Source organism: Chlamydotis macqueenii, chromosome 15, assembly GCF_036417535.1.
Source record: "Chlamydotis macqueenii isolate bChlMac1 chromosome 15, bChlMac1.mat, whole genome shotgun sequence".
NCBI lineage: Eukaryota > Metazoa > Chordata > Aves > Otidiformes > Otididae > Chlamydotis > Chlamydotis macqueenii.
In genome coordinates this window covers 2,945,345-2,960,995 of record NC_141570.1, presented here as the reverse complement: position 1 = coordinate 2,960,995, position 15,651 = coordinate 2,945,345, and the positions used below count along the sequence as shown (strand labels likewise).

The window sequence follows — 15,651 nt, the reverse complement described above, 5'->3', positions numbered from 1 at the left end:
CAGAAAATATCATATTTGTACCTTTATGCTAAATGGTAAAGTTCTGATTGATAAAATGCTCATCTTGGGCATACTGAAAAGCGTAATTTAAAACAGGTTCTAGCTACCCAGTTAGTGGGAAAACATGGTGCTTGTTTGGGTTTTTTGATTTTTTTTTTTTTTTTTAATTTAGAGAGGAGGGACCTGGCAAGAGCTTTATCCTCCCGTGTCTGTGCAGGAGGACTGTAACTTTGTCAACGCAGTTAAAAGATGTAACTTCTGTCATGGGTGCTGTCCTGTGATAAAGCTGGCCTTTTAAACAGGGTGACTAAAATCAGCATCTTGCTGCAGATGTCAAATGTATCTTCATCCAGTTTAACCTATGTTTTTTGCAAGGAGGGCCCCGATAGCAAACACCGGACAAACCATGAATGCTCTCGACAGTATAAGGGAACTGAGAGACCACTGACTCTTTTTAATATTTTTTTCTTAATTTACTTTCCAGAAAAGCAGCCTTTTCTACAAACACCGCTGGATCTGATGACAAAGGCCCAGAGGCAGTCAGCCATCCCCCTGACAGAGATGCAGTTGTGGGAGCTCCGAAACCCGGCACCTTGCGGACATCCACTGGTTTATACCCCATGGACTCTGCACCGGGGCGCTCTCAACGCCGGTGGGGGGCGTTACCCACCCATCCTGCTCTCTTTTTTTGGGAGGGGGGGAAGCTGAAATCCGGCGTTCGTATCGGGGTCACCGCGTTGTGCGTGTGTCTCCCCCGCCCACAGCATCGCGGGGCAGAAGCGAGAAGATGGCGCCGGCGCTAGCGCCCCTCGGCCGCGCCGCGGGGCAGTGGCGGGAACGGGGAGGGGGCGGAGGGAGGGCGCCGCCTCGCGCCCGCCCCTCGCGCACCCTCCCTCCCTCCCTCTCTCACTCGCGCGGCGCCGCCATCTTGCAAGCGGACAAGCGGAGGGGCCGACCTCCGCCGCTGCCTCTGCCTCTCCCCCTCCCCTCCGGCCGGGCTGCCTTCTCCCGGGGCCGGGGGGCCGGAGCCGGCAGGTAAGGCCTTCAGAAAGGGGCACGCCCGCCCGCCCAGCCCACTTCAGCCGGCGGTATGAGGGCAGGGCATCCCTCCCTTCCCCAGCGCTGTCTCCCCTTCCCCACACGGAGTTCCGCCGCCTGAGGAAGAAGGGGCTTCGTCGCCCTCCCCTCAGGGACCCTGTGGGAGCGGGGCCCTTTCCTGGGCCGTCCCTCTCCTGCGGCTGGAGGCTCCTCGCCGTCCGCCAGCCCTACAAGTGAAGGGGAGCAGCGTGTTCATCCCACGGTGGGGGCTGCGGCGTGCGCAGGCCGCTCCCCTGGGAGGAGGAGGGAAGGGATCCTCAGGTACCCTGGGGTGCCTGGGCGGGCTTCTCCTCCGGGGGGGGTGTGTAACCCACCTGAAGGATTTGCAGGGAGGTGTGGGGTGGAACGGGCGACCCTCTGCCCTTTAGCTCAGGGGCATAGGTTAGTGTGGAGGGCCCTTCTGGGGCCGGGGAAATTCCCCATGGGGAGATGGGCGAGAGGGTTCAGTTTCCCTCCAGCCCATGGGGATTAATTCTTCAGTACTGTGGTTGTCGCATACAGTCTTTTTCTGCTTGTGATGCTTTCTGTGTGGACATGCTCAGTTCATGGAGGTGTAAAGCCGGTGGGCGTAGGGCATCGTATGTACCCAGTCCAGTAATTTCTGTGTTCATCATCACGTGTGCTGTGTCATGTGCCCAAAAGAAAAGGTGGGAGTTTGCTGGCTGCAGCCTACTCTGTGATGCATGTGTTCTCTCAAATCTGATGCAGGCGTGGAAGATTTGTCCACCTCAAGCTGGAGGGTTATGGTCCCGCATACCCTTGTGGAATTGTCTTTACACATCTAATAAAGTTTTGTGAGTTTTGCTGTCATCCTGACACCTGGTTCAAGGTTGATACATCAGTATTACACTACAAATGCAACTTCCCCCTGCCACACACACACTGTAGCCTGCTTCTTGCTGCTGAAGTACATGCGCAAGAAAGTCCACATGACCTGTGGTTATGTGAGGAGTTACGTTCAGTGTTGCTTGTGAATATGTTATATCTTACTGGGGTGTAAAAGGCACCCTGAAAAATAATTAGGAACCAGCAACTCTTGTCTCTCAGCGGATCTCTTAACTCTCCTCATCCACAGAGCAAAGAAGGTAACACGATTGGAAAAAAAAACCCTGTGTTTTCAAAACATTTGTGAACATTTTGGTAACATTGAAGGTTGTCTGTGTTATTCCCACCTAATCACACAAGCAGCGTGCTTTCGGGTGTTGTTTGAGACCTAGAAGCATTTCTACTGCATGCTGACTTTGTTGGATGCAAGGAGTATCTTTAACACCATTGTGAATATTTGACAGGTGATGGCCATTGGTTAACAGCTGGGAGGTACAGAGAGTAAGTGTGCTGCAGAGCAAAGGAGGAGGCACTAGCTGAGAAATAGCTTTTTAATTCTGCTTAAATTATTGAGTACTTAGTTTGGGAGGGATATAGTTGACCTTTAGACTGACTGTAACCATACTGCCTTTATCTTGTCTGAGAGCAAAGGCTGAAAGGGCTGGGGTTTTGCTTTGGTGCTGTAGGGGAGCACACCAGGTAGAGTCAAAACACCTAGTTGTTCACATTCTGTTCCTGAAATTGAAATCTTTGTGCTTTCTTTCTGCACAGTTTGGAAGTTTTGATGACAGGCAGGTTTTCATTCACCTGCTCATATCATTGAGCGTAGCACAGACGCTTCATGAAGAGATTGGTTGTTAGGAAGTTCCTGACTTTGGCTCTAAACTGAGAATGAATCGGGTACAGTTTCTGTGACAAGGTCAAACTGAGTGAGAGTGTGTCTACTTGCAAAGGTGGGCTGAAGGAGTTTCTTTATAGAGCTACCCAGCTGTTCCTGAAAGTATTGAAACTCTTGAATAGTCAGGTTTTTTTGAACAGATTAAATACAACTCTTGGATAATGATGTTTCTCAGCAGGGAGGTGTTTGCAGGAAAGAAGTTATTGATTTATTGTAAATTCTATTTACTTTTTTTTGAAATATGCCACTTGTATTTGGTATTTTCAGTCCCCTGCATAATGCTAAAATGGATGGTGAAGGATTGACTGTTTATACAGCAGAAGTGATGTGCTGTAGCCTAGGACTTTTTGAGTTGAATGCTGCTTTGGTTTATCAGTGGCTGCTAGTCAATGTGTTGTTTTTTGTTTTTTTTTTTTTTAATTTTGTTTGAACAAAATGTTATAGTAGAAGTAGTCATGAAAATGTAATGTTACAAAGAAGAATAAAAAATGTGAATATGGAATCCCATCAAATCCTTGGAGGGATTAGTGGTTTGCGCCTTTATTTGGAAAAAAATTGTATAGATTTTCTTTTGATATTTTTCTTCTGTTTTCACAGGAGAAGTATTAGTATCAAAGAATGACAACAGCTGCTTCACCAAGTGGATGCATTGTGCAAGGAGTCATTATTTACAGCTGCCAGCTTTATTGAACTCTTCCTTACATTTCATCCTTATTTGTAAGTTTATAATTGATTGCGATTCGTGCCATCTCGTTAGGTACGCTGAGCTGGGTCACAGTGTGGTGTAAGGATACATTCCTGGCACCGTGAAAGTAGTGATAACGAATATAAAGATGCTGGAAAATACAGGCTTATGGGAAGCTCTTTGCTTTCTAAACAGAAAATGTGTTTCTTCTTTGGTTTTACTGTTGTGACTTTAACAAACCTTTGGTCTCTTGCAGTCTTTTAGAAGTGGAAAAACAACTTAGGTTTGATGTTTTGTGTGACATCAAGTGAAATTGGGACCATCATGAATATAACCAAGGGTGGACTGGTGCTGTTTTCAGCTAATTCCAATTCGTCGTGCATGGAACTATCGAAGAGAATTGCAGAGTGAGTAAAATCTCATGTGGGGCAGCTCAGCTTCTCGTGTGTTACTGTGATGGGACTTACTTTACTGATTTCTCTGTTTAAGGAAAGTTACATGGGAGAACTGCTGTGGTTTACAAGAGCGTGGAGCGTACTGTGTTGCTCAGTGTATTTCAACAAATCAATAACAAAGAAAATAACTTATGTTTAAATTGTTCGGTGAGAGATTGTGATTGGCTGAAGTAGGTTGTAGAGAACGTGGGAAAATAATATTTGGATAGCGTTAAGTAATGGTGGCAGAAGTCCTCATGGTTTGGGGTTTTCTTGTTTTCTCCTGCGAAATACAGCCTTTTCACTAACTTTTGCATTGTATGAGCTTTGCATTTGTTTTGCCCTTCAGTTTTCCATATTGACTTCTATTTTTCTTTTTTCTGCTCCTGCAGGCGTTTAGGAGTTGAGATGGGGAAGGTTCAGGTTTATCAAGAGCCGAACAGAGGTGAGCGTTTAATTGGGAAAACTGCAAACTTCCGTAACGATGATGTGCAGATATTGGCTACCTTTTCCTTAGACGCTATTGCAAATATTACATCTTTCTCTTCTTGGCAGAAACAAGAGTGCAGATCCAGGAGTCTGTGAGAGGAAAGGATGTATTTATCATCCAGACAGTTTCAAAGTGAGTAACTGCTCAAAGACACTGTCTTAGCATTTTGACAGGGACTGTCCATAGGAATGCTTCAGTGTTAATTTTTCTTCGCGTTTTATGTTCATGATGCAGTATAATAAACCTAGATTAACTAGATAGAGGCTTCTCTTTGTGGGGTTTTTTGGTTGTTTGGGTTTTTTTTAATACGTGCACAAAGACGACTTCAGTATAAGCTAACCCCTGTTATTTTCAGTGACTGTCAGTGAAACTTTCCCCTGGGTCTCTGCATTATTTCACTGAGTGCATTCTTTTGCTTATGTCATTCTCTTTAAATTCTTCCCTTTTCAACTACCCCATCTCCAGCCCTATTACAAGGTTGTAAATGTAGGAGGAGAATTTCCTAGGTGGTGTGTCCCGTGCTTTCACATTTTTTTTAATGTGGAAATAACTTTACAAATGCTAAGACTTTTCTTTTTTTAATGGCAGCAGAAATAGCAGGTCTCTTAGCTGATGACCAGTTCTCACCTAAAAAGATAACCTTCTCAGACTTTTCATTTAGGACAGAAAATAGATTATAATCCTTAAATATTTAGTCTACTGTTGGCTTGAACAATGGAGGAATATGTTGTAAAGTCTGAAACTTTTTTTTAAAAAGTTTATCAATATAGAAAGTTAAGTAATTTTTTTGTGTGTGTGCACAATAGAAAAATATATTGAAGATAAATTATGGACTATGTTGTTACAGCAACATACTGTATTACTAAAGGCCTGAAAATAGTATAACAAAAACTGCTGAATTGCACAAAAAAAGCCAGGTGAAAGAGAATGCAGTGTAATTCTAGTGGAGAATTAAAATGCTGGGCCCAGGATACTTGCTGTCCTGAAGTGCACAGTTGGATTCTTAGCAAAGATCACTCAGTCACCGTACTCTGTACTGCCCTGGGGTGAAATCCCTGGCGTGAGTATAGATGTTGTGTTGAATACGGGATTTTAATGCCTAAGATACAGAACTAGGTGCTTCTTGTTCCAGGGATGTGAATACTACGATCATGGAACTCCTGATCATGGTCTACGCTTGTAAAACCTCCTGTGCCAAAAGCATTATTGGAGTGATTCCCTACTTCCCGTACAGCAAACAGTGCAAGATGAGGAAAAGAGGCTCCATTGTCTCTAAATTACTGGCTTCAATGATGTGCAAAGCTGGTAAGAATGCAGTTTGTTATGAAATAATCAGGGCAGTGGGGGCTCCTGCTGTCAGCTGTCAGGTTGAGAGGTCTGTGCACAAGTTGGGATTCTGTTTTAAAATAACTGCCAAGTTTTTCATGAGTTTAAAACCCATGTAGGAGAATGTAATTAGAAATGTTTCCAAATGGTGAGTTCATAAGAAACCTGGGCTTGTAACAGCCATTTTACATTGTGGCCTACTGAGCTGGCAAAATGACTCTGCTGGACTCTGCTGCTTTGGGCTGCGGTATCCATCCTCGTAATGCTGCTCTTTGCCCTTCTAACACTCTCTGACTCTCCAAAGTTGTGCTTTGTCATTTCCAGCCTGTTCTTCACTTGAGGAATGCACTTTGTATCTGTCCTTTACATTTGAGATGATGTGGGAGAATGAGATGATTCAATTTTCTCTTCTATTCCTTTGCTTTTACTCTGTCCCTGGGGAAAAATGGACAGTTACAATGAACATGGTGTGATCTGGTTTCTTATTTTGAGAGAAGTGTTTCGATTATTAGAATGTGGGCCTGTATTTCAGGACACCAAGACTCTGTTAGCTGTGTGGGGGTCTTGCTGTGTAGCATAGGACAACTTGTCTCACTAGTGCTTCCATTGTGTCCCACGTCGAATGGAGAAAGCTCTTAACCTGCCTCGGTGTGGCACTACTGAGTCAATTATGCAGAGTGCTCTGAGGTTCTTCTTGAAAGGGCACCGAAGAAATCTCAAACCATGAGAAGTGCTGGTGTAGTTAAGAGGGACACAGTTAATACGCTGTGTACTTTCACAAAGTGTAGTGTTCTTGTTCTAGTGCAGCTTAGAGATTTTGTTTTACACTTACTAGAGAAATAAAGTGTGTGTTGGTCTCTTTTACTTTTTTTGATGTGCTTCTCCATATGCCTTTATTTTTCTTTTAAAGGACTAACTCATCTTATTACCATGGATTTACATCAGAAGGAAATACAGGGATTCTTCAATATTCCGGTTGATAACTTGAGAGCATCTCCATTTTTACTACAGTACATCCAAGAAGAGGTGAGGAAGGCCTGCTATTACAGTTGGTTTTTTTAAATTATTTTTTGTCATGTCTCGAGGCTTCTGAAAAAAATTCCTGTGAAAAGACTACCTCTTCAAAGAGAATTTTAAAAGGGAGAAAGGTTATGTTGGGGCAAGGAGTGGTGTTGGGGCAGTTGGTTCTTTTTCTTCCCCACAGGCTTAAGTTTTCCTCTCATGAAGAGCTGGTGTTTTCTTATCCATGCAGTGATGCTGTTCATCTTCTTAGATATATTGCCCTAACTAGTATTTAAAAAAAAAAAAAAAGAGGATTTTCTTGCTCTTGATATCCTTTTCCTTTCCTATTTCCGATTTCCTTGATGTTTATAGGATGGACTGCTTGTGTAGGTGTAATTTATATTGCATTATGAAAACACTTTGGAAGCCTATTGATCACACTCTGAAAGTCAGAACAGATGTCGTCTTGTGTGGAGATCTTCACCTGCTGTTTGTTCAGCGTGTCTTGACTTGAGGAGCTTAACTTCTGATGTTCTCTGCGTCCATGTCTCCGTCTTATTTTTATAAGTGCTTTGAGAAGTGCTACTGGTAGATTCGTATGTACAAATTGTGCAAATGATAATTGTAGGTGTAAGGTGCATATTATGCCTCTGACTAATGATAATGTGAAATAAAGCAAATGCTTTCTTCCTGGTGAGAGAAAAAGTTTAGCTCACTCTTACTTTTGAATCCAAGCTATTTCTTTTTGTAGAGATACGAATGCCTCAAAAAAAACCCAACAACAACAAAAAACCCAAACCCTCACAAAACCAACCAAAAAAGCCTCAAACACACCAACATGGTTTTGTTAGAATAGTGCTAAAATCTGTTTGGGGAATCAGTTAGCACTTGAATTTATCGTTATAATTTCATTTGGTACTGGAGTAAAAGAGGAGGATAGAGCAAAACTCCAGGCTTTGGCTTTGCCACAGTTGTTCATCTTGTATACCAGGAGAGAAGTATGGCACATTCTAAGCACTTCGTAAGTTAAAAAAGGAAAAAGTGTCAAACTAAATATGCAGACGCAGGACAAGTTGTGCCGTTACATGTTGCTTGAACGTATGGGTTATGGCCCATGACAAGATCACGTTCATGGTTTGGTCTTGAAGCACGTTTGGATGTATGAACTCTTAGCAGTTTAGAAAGAATTATTGCAGCTTTGACTGGCACTGCTGTGCAGTCTAACAAACGAACATCTCTAGAGATCTGCTGAAGGATGTGTAGAGAGGTCTTAAAACATGCTTTCAGTTTTTTATTTCTCCATCCCTCTGCTTGTCCCTGAGATGACTTGCTAAAACTAAAGTTGACTGGAGGTGTCTGATCACACGGGATCTGTATTGGCAAGTACGTTTACGAGTCAGGTCGCATCTAATATCTTAGAAGTTTCATCCAGTGCTGCTCAGGAAGAATTTAGTATTCGTCTCAAGTTCATGGTGGCAGCAGCTTGCTCTGTGTTCTGCATTGCGAATGCCAAAGCATGAAAAATGTTTCAAATGGGAGTTGTGATGGGGTGTATTGAATAGCTGAAATAGAGTCCAGCTTGATAAGAATGGAGGTCGCTTAAGAAGCATTCAGCTGAAAGGTAAGAGGGGAGGGCTCGTAGTTGTTCCTGTTGTGAATTTATGTGTAGGTGTGAAGAGAATTACTTGGTGTTCTGGGATGAAGACAGTCTGATCAGTGAATTAACGTGGTATAAACAGGATTTGGTGGTTTTCCTTTGTATGCTTAGCAGATATTTAATATTTAGTGTCTTCTATCTTTCCTATGTGTCCATTTTAGAGTGACATAGCTCTCTGTTATAAGGAGCTGTTGATGCCTTACTGTTTTTTGGATGACATTTCTGGCTTCCTGGCTTAATTTTTAAAGAGCTGAGAACAAATTTGATAATTTGGCAGCAGAAAAATGAGGCAATGATGTCTGCACAACATCAAAGCCTTTATTATGTCAGCTGACAGGCCCTGCCTTGTCCATACCTTCCATCGTGTTAATCTTAATAGCCGGTTGTATAACTAAGCGTTTGTAGAAGACAGAACGTGCTGAATTCCCAGTATTATAGGTGGAGTTAGTAGCACTGTGGATTATTAATGTTGTCTGACACGTCCTCAGAGAAGCTCTTGTTTTCACTCGGTTAGGCCCATGCCCAAATTCAGAACTTAATTTTTTATTTCCCGTGCCTATTTCTGGTAGAGTGCTTTTGGAAATATTCAGCCAGTGTGGTTTGTGTGTTTGAGGATAAGGTGGTGAAAGAACTTGCCTTGCTTGTGTTTGAAAACAACCAAGTACTTCTGTGCTTTGGAACGGGTATTTAACATCTGACACCAAGATGATGTCTTGGGTGCAGCATGTCGGGGTACCATCCCCCCAAATTTCTGAAATTACAACTGTAACAGATCCGTTTGTGAGTATTTAGTGAAGAGTCTTCCGTCCCTTAACGCTGGGATTCCGAGGATTGGATGTGCTCTGTGGGACTTTGCTTGCTACAGCAGCTGAGAGGCTGTGGACTGTTGATACGGCAACTGATAGGACAGGCAGGTTCTCTGTGTGCTGCTCGACAGATCGTCCCAGGCAGCACAGTGAAGGAAAATGCTGAGTTTGCCGGGAAGGGGGTGAGATGAGATCTTAGAGGGAGCATAGATTGCTGTTGGAAAGGAGGACTGGAAGGGCGAGTGGTGGAGTGCTGAAGAAGTTACAGAGGAGGAAAGACGAGTCTGATGTGGAGTCACTGCTCGCAGGGAAAATGGAGACTAGGGTATGAAACTTTGGAGAGATGGGGGCTAACGTGCTGGCTAAATGGAGAGGAGCAGTCTGGAGTGAAAAGGCGGTGTGAGAGCAGGGCAGGGGCAGCACGCTTTGGAGTAGGCTGTGCACGTGCAGACTGGTGTACCCAGCAGACCTCAAAATGAAACCTGGATATCTTGGCCCTGCCGCTCTGCTGCTGTCAGCGTTTGCAGCATCCTCTGGTGCTGATCTGTGTGGAAGACAGCTTGCAGCAGTATTAGGCTGTGGCTCCAGGATCAGTGCAGTGAATGCATAGTTTTTCTCCTGTTTGTCCATAGAAACAGTCAGTATGTGATGGAGAGGCTTTACTTTTTGTGTGTGTGTGTGTTCTCTGAAAAACAACCCTAAAACTAGGGAGTAGGTGAAATGCTCTCTTTTCAAGCGATGAAGGGCTGCCATGTGCACACACGGGACAGTTTAAGTTGAACAGGAAACTTCAATTTTGGTGGTTTCCTGTTTCTTTTAACACTTACCTATGTAGCCCTGATGTTCTTCTAAAGCAGTTACTTTTGCGTAATCTGTAATATAACATGGTGTTTATGAAAGAAACAGTTGTAAGTTAAAACCTGAATTTTCTAAATCCCTGTTTTTACTGAGCTGTGAACTCTGATCATGTACCATGGATTCTTGAGGTTGCTTTCTTATGTTAGGTAAAATGTTCGATGCTTAAAATTCTTCTGGCAAAATAAAGTTCTCTGATTCTTACTGAGTTTAAGTTTGTCTAAAGATATGAAGTAGACATTGCTATCTGTTATTTACTACAGATACCAGACTACAGGAATGCTGTAATTGTGGCCAAATCACCTGCGTCTGCAAAGAGGTGGGTAAGATCTGCTCTCTTGTGTTAGAGCAGGAAATCTCTATCGTGGTTTTGTGATCAAGTGAAGGACAGAGATCCAGTAATTAGAAGATGCAGCCTTCAAATCTCTCCCAATTCTACTTTGTCAGATGTGTAATTTTTACGTCATCGCTATAATCATATTATGTGTAAGGAGAGTGAAAAAGAAAAAAACAAACAAAACCAAACAAAACCAAAAAGATGAGGTAAATCAATACGGTGCTTAGGATAAAGAAGATACTTGATCACAATGTATTTGTGTGCATTTACATTATAAATTTCCTACTGTAAACGAAGAAGAATGGCTGGAAGTATAGCACCATTAATCCAAAGTAGTTGTTTAACATGGTCATGACTTAGAACATGGTTGATCAGATCCTAAATACCGATGGCTTACCATCTAGCATGGTGAAACAGGATTTGATGTTTGAGGTGGTTTCGATTGTGAAGTCCTTGTTGGCTAAAAGACTGTTCTTCATCCAGGAAGCTTTTTGTTTGACTATTCCTAAACTCTTTGGAATTACGCTGCTCTCAGCAGGTGGTGTAAGAGTTAGATGATGGTTTAGGAGATACTGTACTTGCTGTGGTGACAAACTAATAGTTTGTTGAAAAGTTATTTAGATTTTCATGCCAAGGAATCATGATACTCTTTGTAAGATTGTTATTTTATGTAGCAAATCGGAAATGCTTTAATTTGTAGAAGTATAGGGGGGGAACACCTTTTGTCATCTTTCTTTTGTTTTGGCCAGTTACGTTACGTTTGCTTGTCTCTGACCGTTTCTTTTACTTGGTGTCAGTGTTACCTCTTGGGAGTAGGCAGATGTTTGAAGCGTTTTCATGCTCGTCAAGTAATTGTGCATGCCAGCAAATAGTCTCCACGTGCCTTTCACTGATCAGACAGATAAGTTGCACACGTAAGGATTGGTGTAGGAGAGGATCCCAGAGCTGTGGTGTTCAGCGTCTTCTCCTGTACGTGTGAGCGTTTAAGAGCAGCGTTTGAGCACTATATGTGGAAAAGGGTGATTGAATGCTTCAGCCTAATCAAGGAGAACACTTTTTAGATGAATGTCTGCTTGTGGAAGAGAACCTGTGGAGTTCAGAATGTTTCTGTGGTTTCAGAGCTAACCAGAAAATGACTGAATCATTTTACTGTTACTTTGAACTTTATTCAGTTTAATACTGCATTGTAAAGTCATTGTTATGCTTTCGTTGGTAGGATTATGCCTCCTAAGTCACAACTCTTAAGATAAATATGGTTGGAATCACAACTGAACTGTAGTTAACCACTTGGAAAAATATCCTAACTGTATGATAGCCACAGAGCAGAAGATTCTTAATTTTTAGTTAACTCAACATCATGATGGACGAATTATTCTCTGGACTTTGAGTTGTTTTGATAGTGAAACAAGGCTTGTGTGTGAAGGAGGTGATTCAGGCCAAGGTCGGAGATGCTAGAGTTAGGACAGACTCCTCTGGACATGCGGGTCTCCCTGTGGCCAGAAGGGGGCTGGATCCCTGGCTTAGGCTAGATGCCGAGGTAAGGGAGGATGAATCTGCTAATTTTAACTTGCTGCTTCCAGCACCTGGGATACAGGCACTGTCCATGAGATTCCTATTTTCCTGATGCTCTGCTTTCCCCACTCCCCCAGCTAACCTTGTGCTTCTCTACATACATTTTTCATTTTAGTTGAAGAAATGCTGCATGGTGAAGGAACTCTTTGTAATCTTGTGAAAACGTAGGCTGTTTAACTTTGAAGAGGGGCTTGTCAGGCAAAACGGTTGTCTCGATTCTCTGTTCCGTAGGATATCCAAGGTCAGGGATATTGTCTTTATTTAGCACACATCTTGCTAAAAATAAATAGCTGAACACGTGCTTTCTGTTTTCATGTGACTGTTTTTTTCCTATTAAACGTAGACAATCCAGACATCTAGGCTGTTCTCAGTTACTGTTGGGTGAGACCTACTGAAGTGTGGGATCTCAGCAATACCGAAGGCTAACAAGTGTGTTGTTCACAGTTGGGCAAAACAGGAGTTACCAGAATTCTGTGACTTGCAGCATTTATCCTGCTGCTTCAAGGCCAGTGGGGGTACTTTCAAGGTTATTCCGACTCTTGCAAGCCTGGTGGAAGGATTCTAAGGGACAAGTGGCTTCTTCCATGTGTTTTCCTAAAACTTTAGGATAATTCCGTTTTTCCTCTGAAACTTTAGAAATAAAATGGAACTAGATTAGCACTGTATATATTTGAATTATTTTAAATTTAATGTATTTCTATTTTTTTTTTTTGTAACCCTTTCCCTACAGGGCACAGTCATTTGCTGAGCGCTTGCGGTTGGGAATTGCCGTGATTCACGGGGAAGCTCAAGACGCGGAGTCTGACATGGTGGATGGTCGACACTCGCCACCTACAGCCAAAAACGTAGCTGCTATTCATCCCAGTTTGGAGATACCCAGTAAGTAAGTTTGGCTGTGAAAGTGTTCACCTGTCGATTTTTTGTGGTTTTGGGAGATGGGGCTGGCAGTGAGGGACCATCAAAAAGGAGTGGTTCTTTCTTAGGAGGGGGAAAAAAAATTCCCTTTTGATCTCTTTGTCCATGGTTTTAGCGCTAGGCTGTGCGAGGAGTGTGTGCCCTATGTAGGAGGGGCCGTGTCGTTCCGGCTAGTCAGAAGAGCCCCTGGCAGAAAGGCCCTGCTTTTTTGCCATTTAGTTTTCCTGTTGGAATTTTCTGGGAGAGCTAATAAGCTGGGTTTGTGTGTAGCTGTATAGTGTCGTTGGCCTTGACAGAGAGACCTTGCTGAACGTGGATGTGGTCGGTAGCTGCACGAGCAAAACTTCATTGCATGAACCTAGCTTGGATCTCGAGGGTGATTGGACTGGTTGTGTCTGCAGGCAACTCTGTTCTCTATACTAAAATTAAGGATTAATTGAATTGGTTAAGAATTTGAGTGTAAATGAATGTAATTAATACTTTGGCTAAGCTTAAAAAAATTCATTTATGTATTAAAATCCTGCTGTTTTTTCCCAGTGGTGCTGTGATGGTTGAAATAGTTGCTGCTTCGCTTCTCTCTGTAACAGTGGTGACCCATGCAAAGCAGACATTTACTTGAAGTAAATTGTATAAACCTTCTCTTTCTTTTCTCCTTTCTACCTCTTTAAAAAAAATTGCCGTTAATCAGTGCTGATTCCCAAGGAAAAGCCCCCCATCACAGTTGTTGGAGATGTAGGAGGAAGAATCGCCATCATCGTGGTAAGTAAGATGCCATAGCTTTTGATAAATGATATTTAATATGTTAAAGTTGCAGAAATCAAGTAGATTTTCTGCTGTATCGGCAACTAAACTTCGGCTGATGGTAGGCTTTCGACACTGCACGTGTACACCGTGAGGCGGTATTCTGCACGCTTGCACAAGCCGACTGTGTGAGCTGTGAAGTGATCCGTGCTGAAGAGCAGCGTTTGGACCTTACTTCTGTGAATAGGGCAGATAAATTTCTGTTTAGGTGCTTGCCTCTGAAGGTGAGGAGTTGCAGTTGGCGCTTTAGACATCAGATGAGGGGAAATCACCATGCTTCTGTTCTGTGAGCTTAGAAGTGCCAGTGAGGTAGATCCGATGCTGTGCTGTGGTTCTTCCGAAGCAGAGCGAAATCTCTGGGCTTGTCATGGAAAAGGTCCGTTTGCTGTTAGTTTGGTTTTTGAATGAATGTCGGTTGTCTTGGCTTTTCCCTCTTTCCCTCATGGAGCAATCCCTCTGCTCCTTGATGCTGCAGTAGTGTTGGACACTCTGCTTTTTTGCTCCTTCACAGGTACCATCTAGCTCAAATGTCTGAAGAACAGCATCAATAAAAACGTTGTGTTGGCTGTAACCTGTTAGAGTTGAAGACGTAATGTCAGTCTGGGTGTGCTGTGTTGATCTGAGGACGTTGTGACTCTTGGCTGACTCGGTCTTATTTTGACAGGATGACATTATCGATGACGTTGACAGCTTCCTTGCTGCAGCCGAGACGCTGAAGGAAAGGGGGGCTTACAAGATCTTTGTAATGGCCACACATGGCCTCTTGTCTTCAGATGCTCCCAGGCTGATAGAGGAGTCTGCAATCGATGAAGTAAGCGTGGATTCTGAATTTCTGGTCACTTTAATTTGGAATTTTTTTAAGAAAGCATTTTTTTCCTGATGTGGTTATTAAAATATACTGGCATTAAGAATTTAGCTGGGAGCTTTCAGGGTTCAGACTTTCTTACCGTGTAATTGTATGCTAAAATATTGACATCTCCGTGTCCTTAAACTAGGGAAGTAGTGAGATGTCGGACTGCCGGCGTTAGCAGACGTTTCCCCTCGGTGTGGGGGATATTTTTGTACCTTGTGGCAGAAGGAAAGAGAGGCAGGACAGTGCCATTAGTTTCCATGGATACCTGGACGGGAGGTGGAAAACAAGGGAGCTACGTCTTTCTGATCATTTTTTTTTCTTTCTGTAGGTGGTTGTTACAAACACAATTCCACACGAAATACAAAAACTCCAGTGCCCTAAAATCAAGACTGTGGATATCAGCATGATCCTCTCGGAAGCCATTCGCAGGATCCATAACGGGGAGTCCATGTCGTACCTTTTCAGAAATATAGGACTGGATGATTAATGCTTTTTATTCTAAAGAATAAAAACACCCCTGGCCAAACTGGAAGCGAACAGATAACGAGCTGTGAAGCGTCCTGCTTACCTTAATATTTCTATTGAGCCACTTTTTGTTTTCTCTTTTAAGTATCAAGGTAGAACCGTTTTTAAGAGCTGGTTTTTTCTTTGCAGGTTTTTTTTTTTGGGGGAAGGGGGAGGTTGGGTAATAAACATTTTACAAAAAAAACTGTTCCAGTTGCTTTTAGGTTAGTTGCACTACATACACGGTGGAAAAAAACCACAAAACACTTGAGGCAAGAATTGGGCTTCTAAATTAAGCATTTGTTTTCCAAAGCTGCTTGCTACAAGTGCTTTAAAAGATGATAAAATGAAGTGACTGTATGATATTTACATTTTAAAAGCCAAAAAGGTTGTACGGTTGTAAGCAGTTAAGTGATTTTGTAGGAGTGCTTTTATAGAAAAGCATATGAGATATGCACCTGTATTTATTTTCTGTGACAAAGAATAAAGATTTGTTTTGTGTGAGCTTTCTAAAAATGTTCATGTACTGGTCACTTGGCTTCTAAAGTCTGTCCCCTTAAAAATGATTTGCAGGTATTAACGTTACGGAAGAA

The 15,651-nt window shown here is 42.7% G+C and overlaps 1 protein-coding gene across 1 annotated transcript; it reads left to right on the top strand.

Annotated features, from left to right (window-relative positions):
• Window positions 1-770: 770 nt before the first annotated feature.
• Window positions 771-15,574, top strand: PRPSAP2 (phosphoribosyl pyrophosphate synthetase associated protein 2). The gene is made up of 12 exons (XM_086760002.1): window positions 771-1,035; window positions 3,419-3,538; window positions 3,763-3,913; window positions 4,333-4,385; window positions 4,496-4,562; window positions 5,563-5,735; window positions 6,667-6,782; window positions 10,340-10,395; window positions 12,716-12,864; window positions 13,589-13,659; window positions 14,366-14,512; window positions 14,883-15,574. Exons 3-12 carry the CDS (start codon window positions 3,795-3,797, stop codon window positions 15,039-15,041), a joined length of 1,110 nt encoding a protein of 369 aa, XP_086616128.1. The 5' UTR covers window positions 771-1,035; window positions 3,419-3,538; window positions 3,763-3,794; the 3' UTR covers window positions 15,042-15,574.
• Window positions 15,575-15,651: the final 77 nt, after the last annotated feature.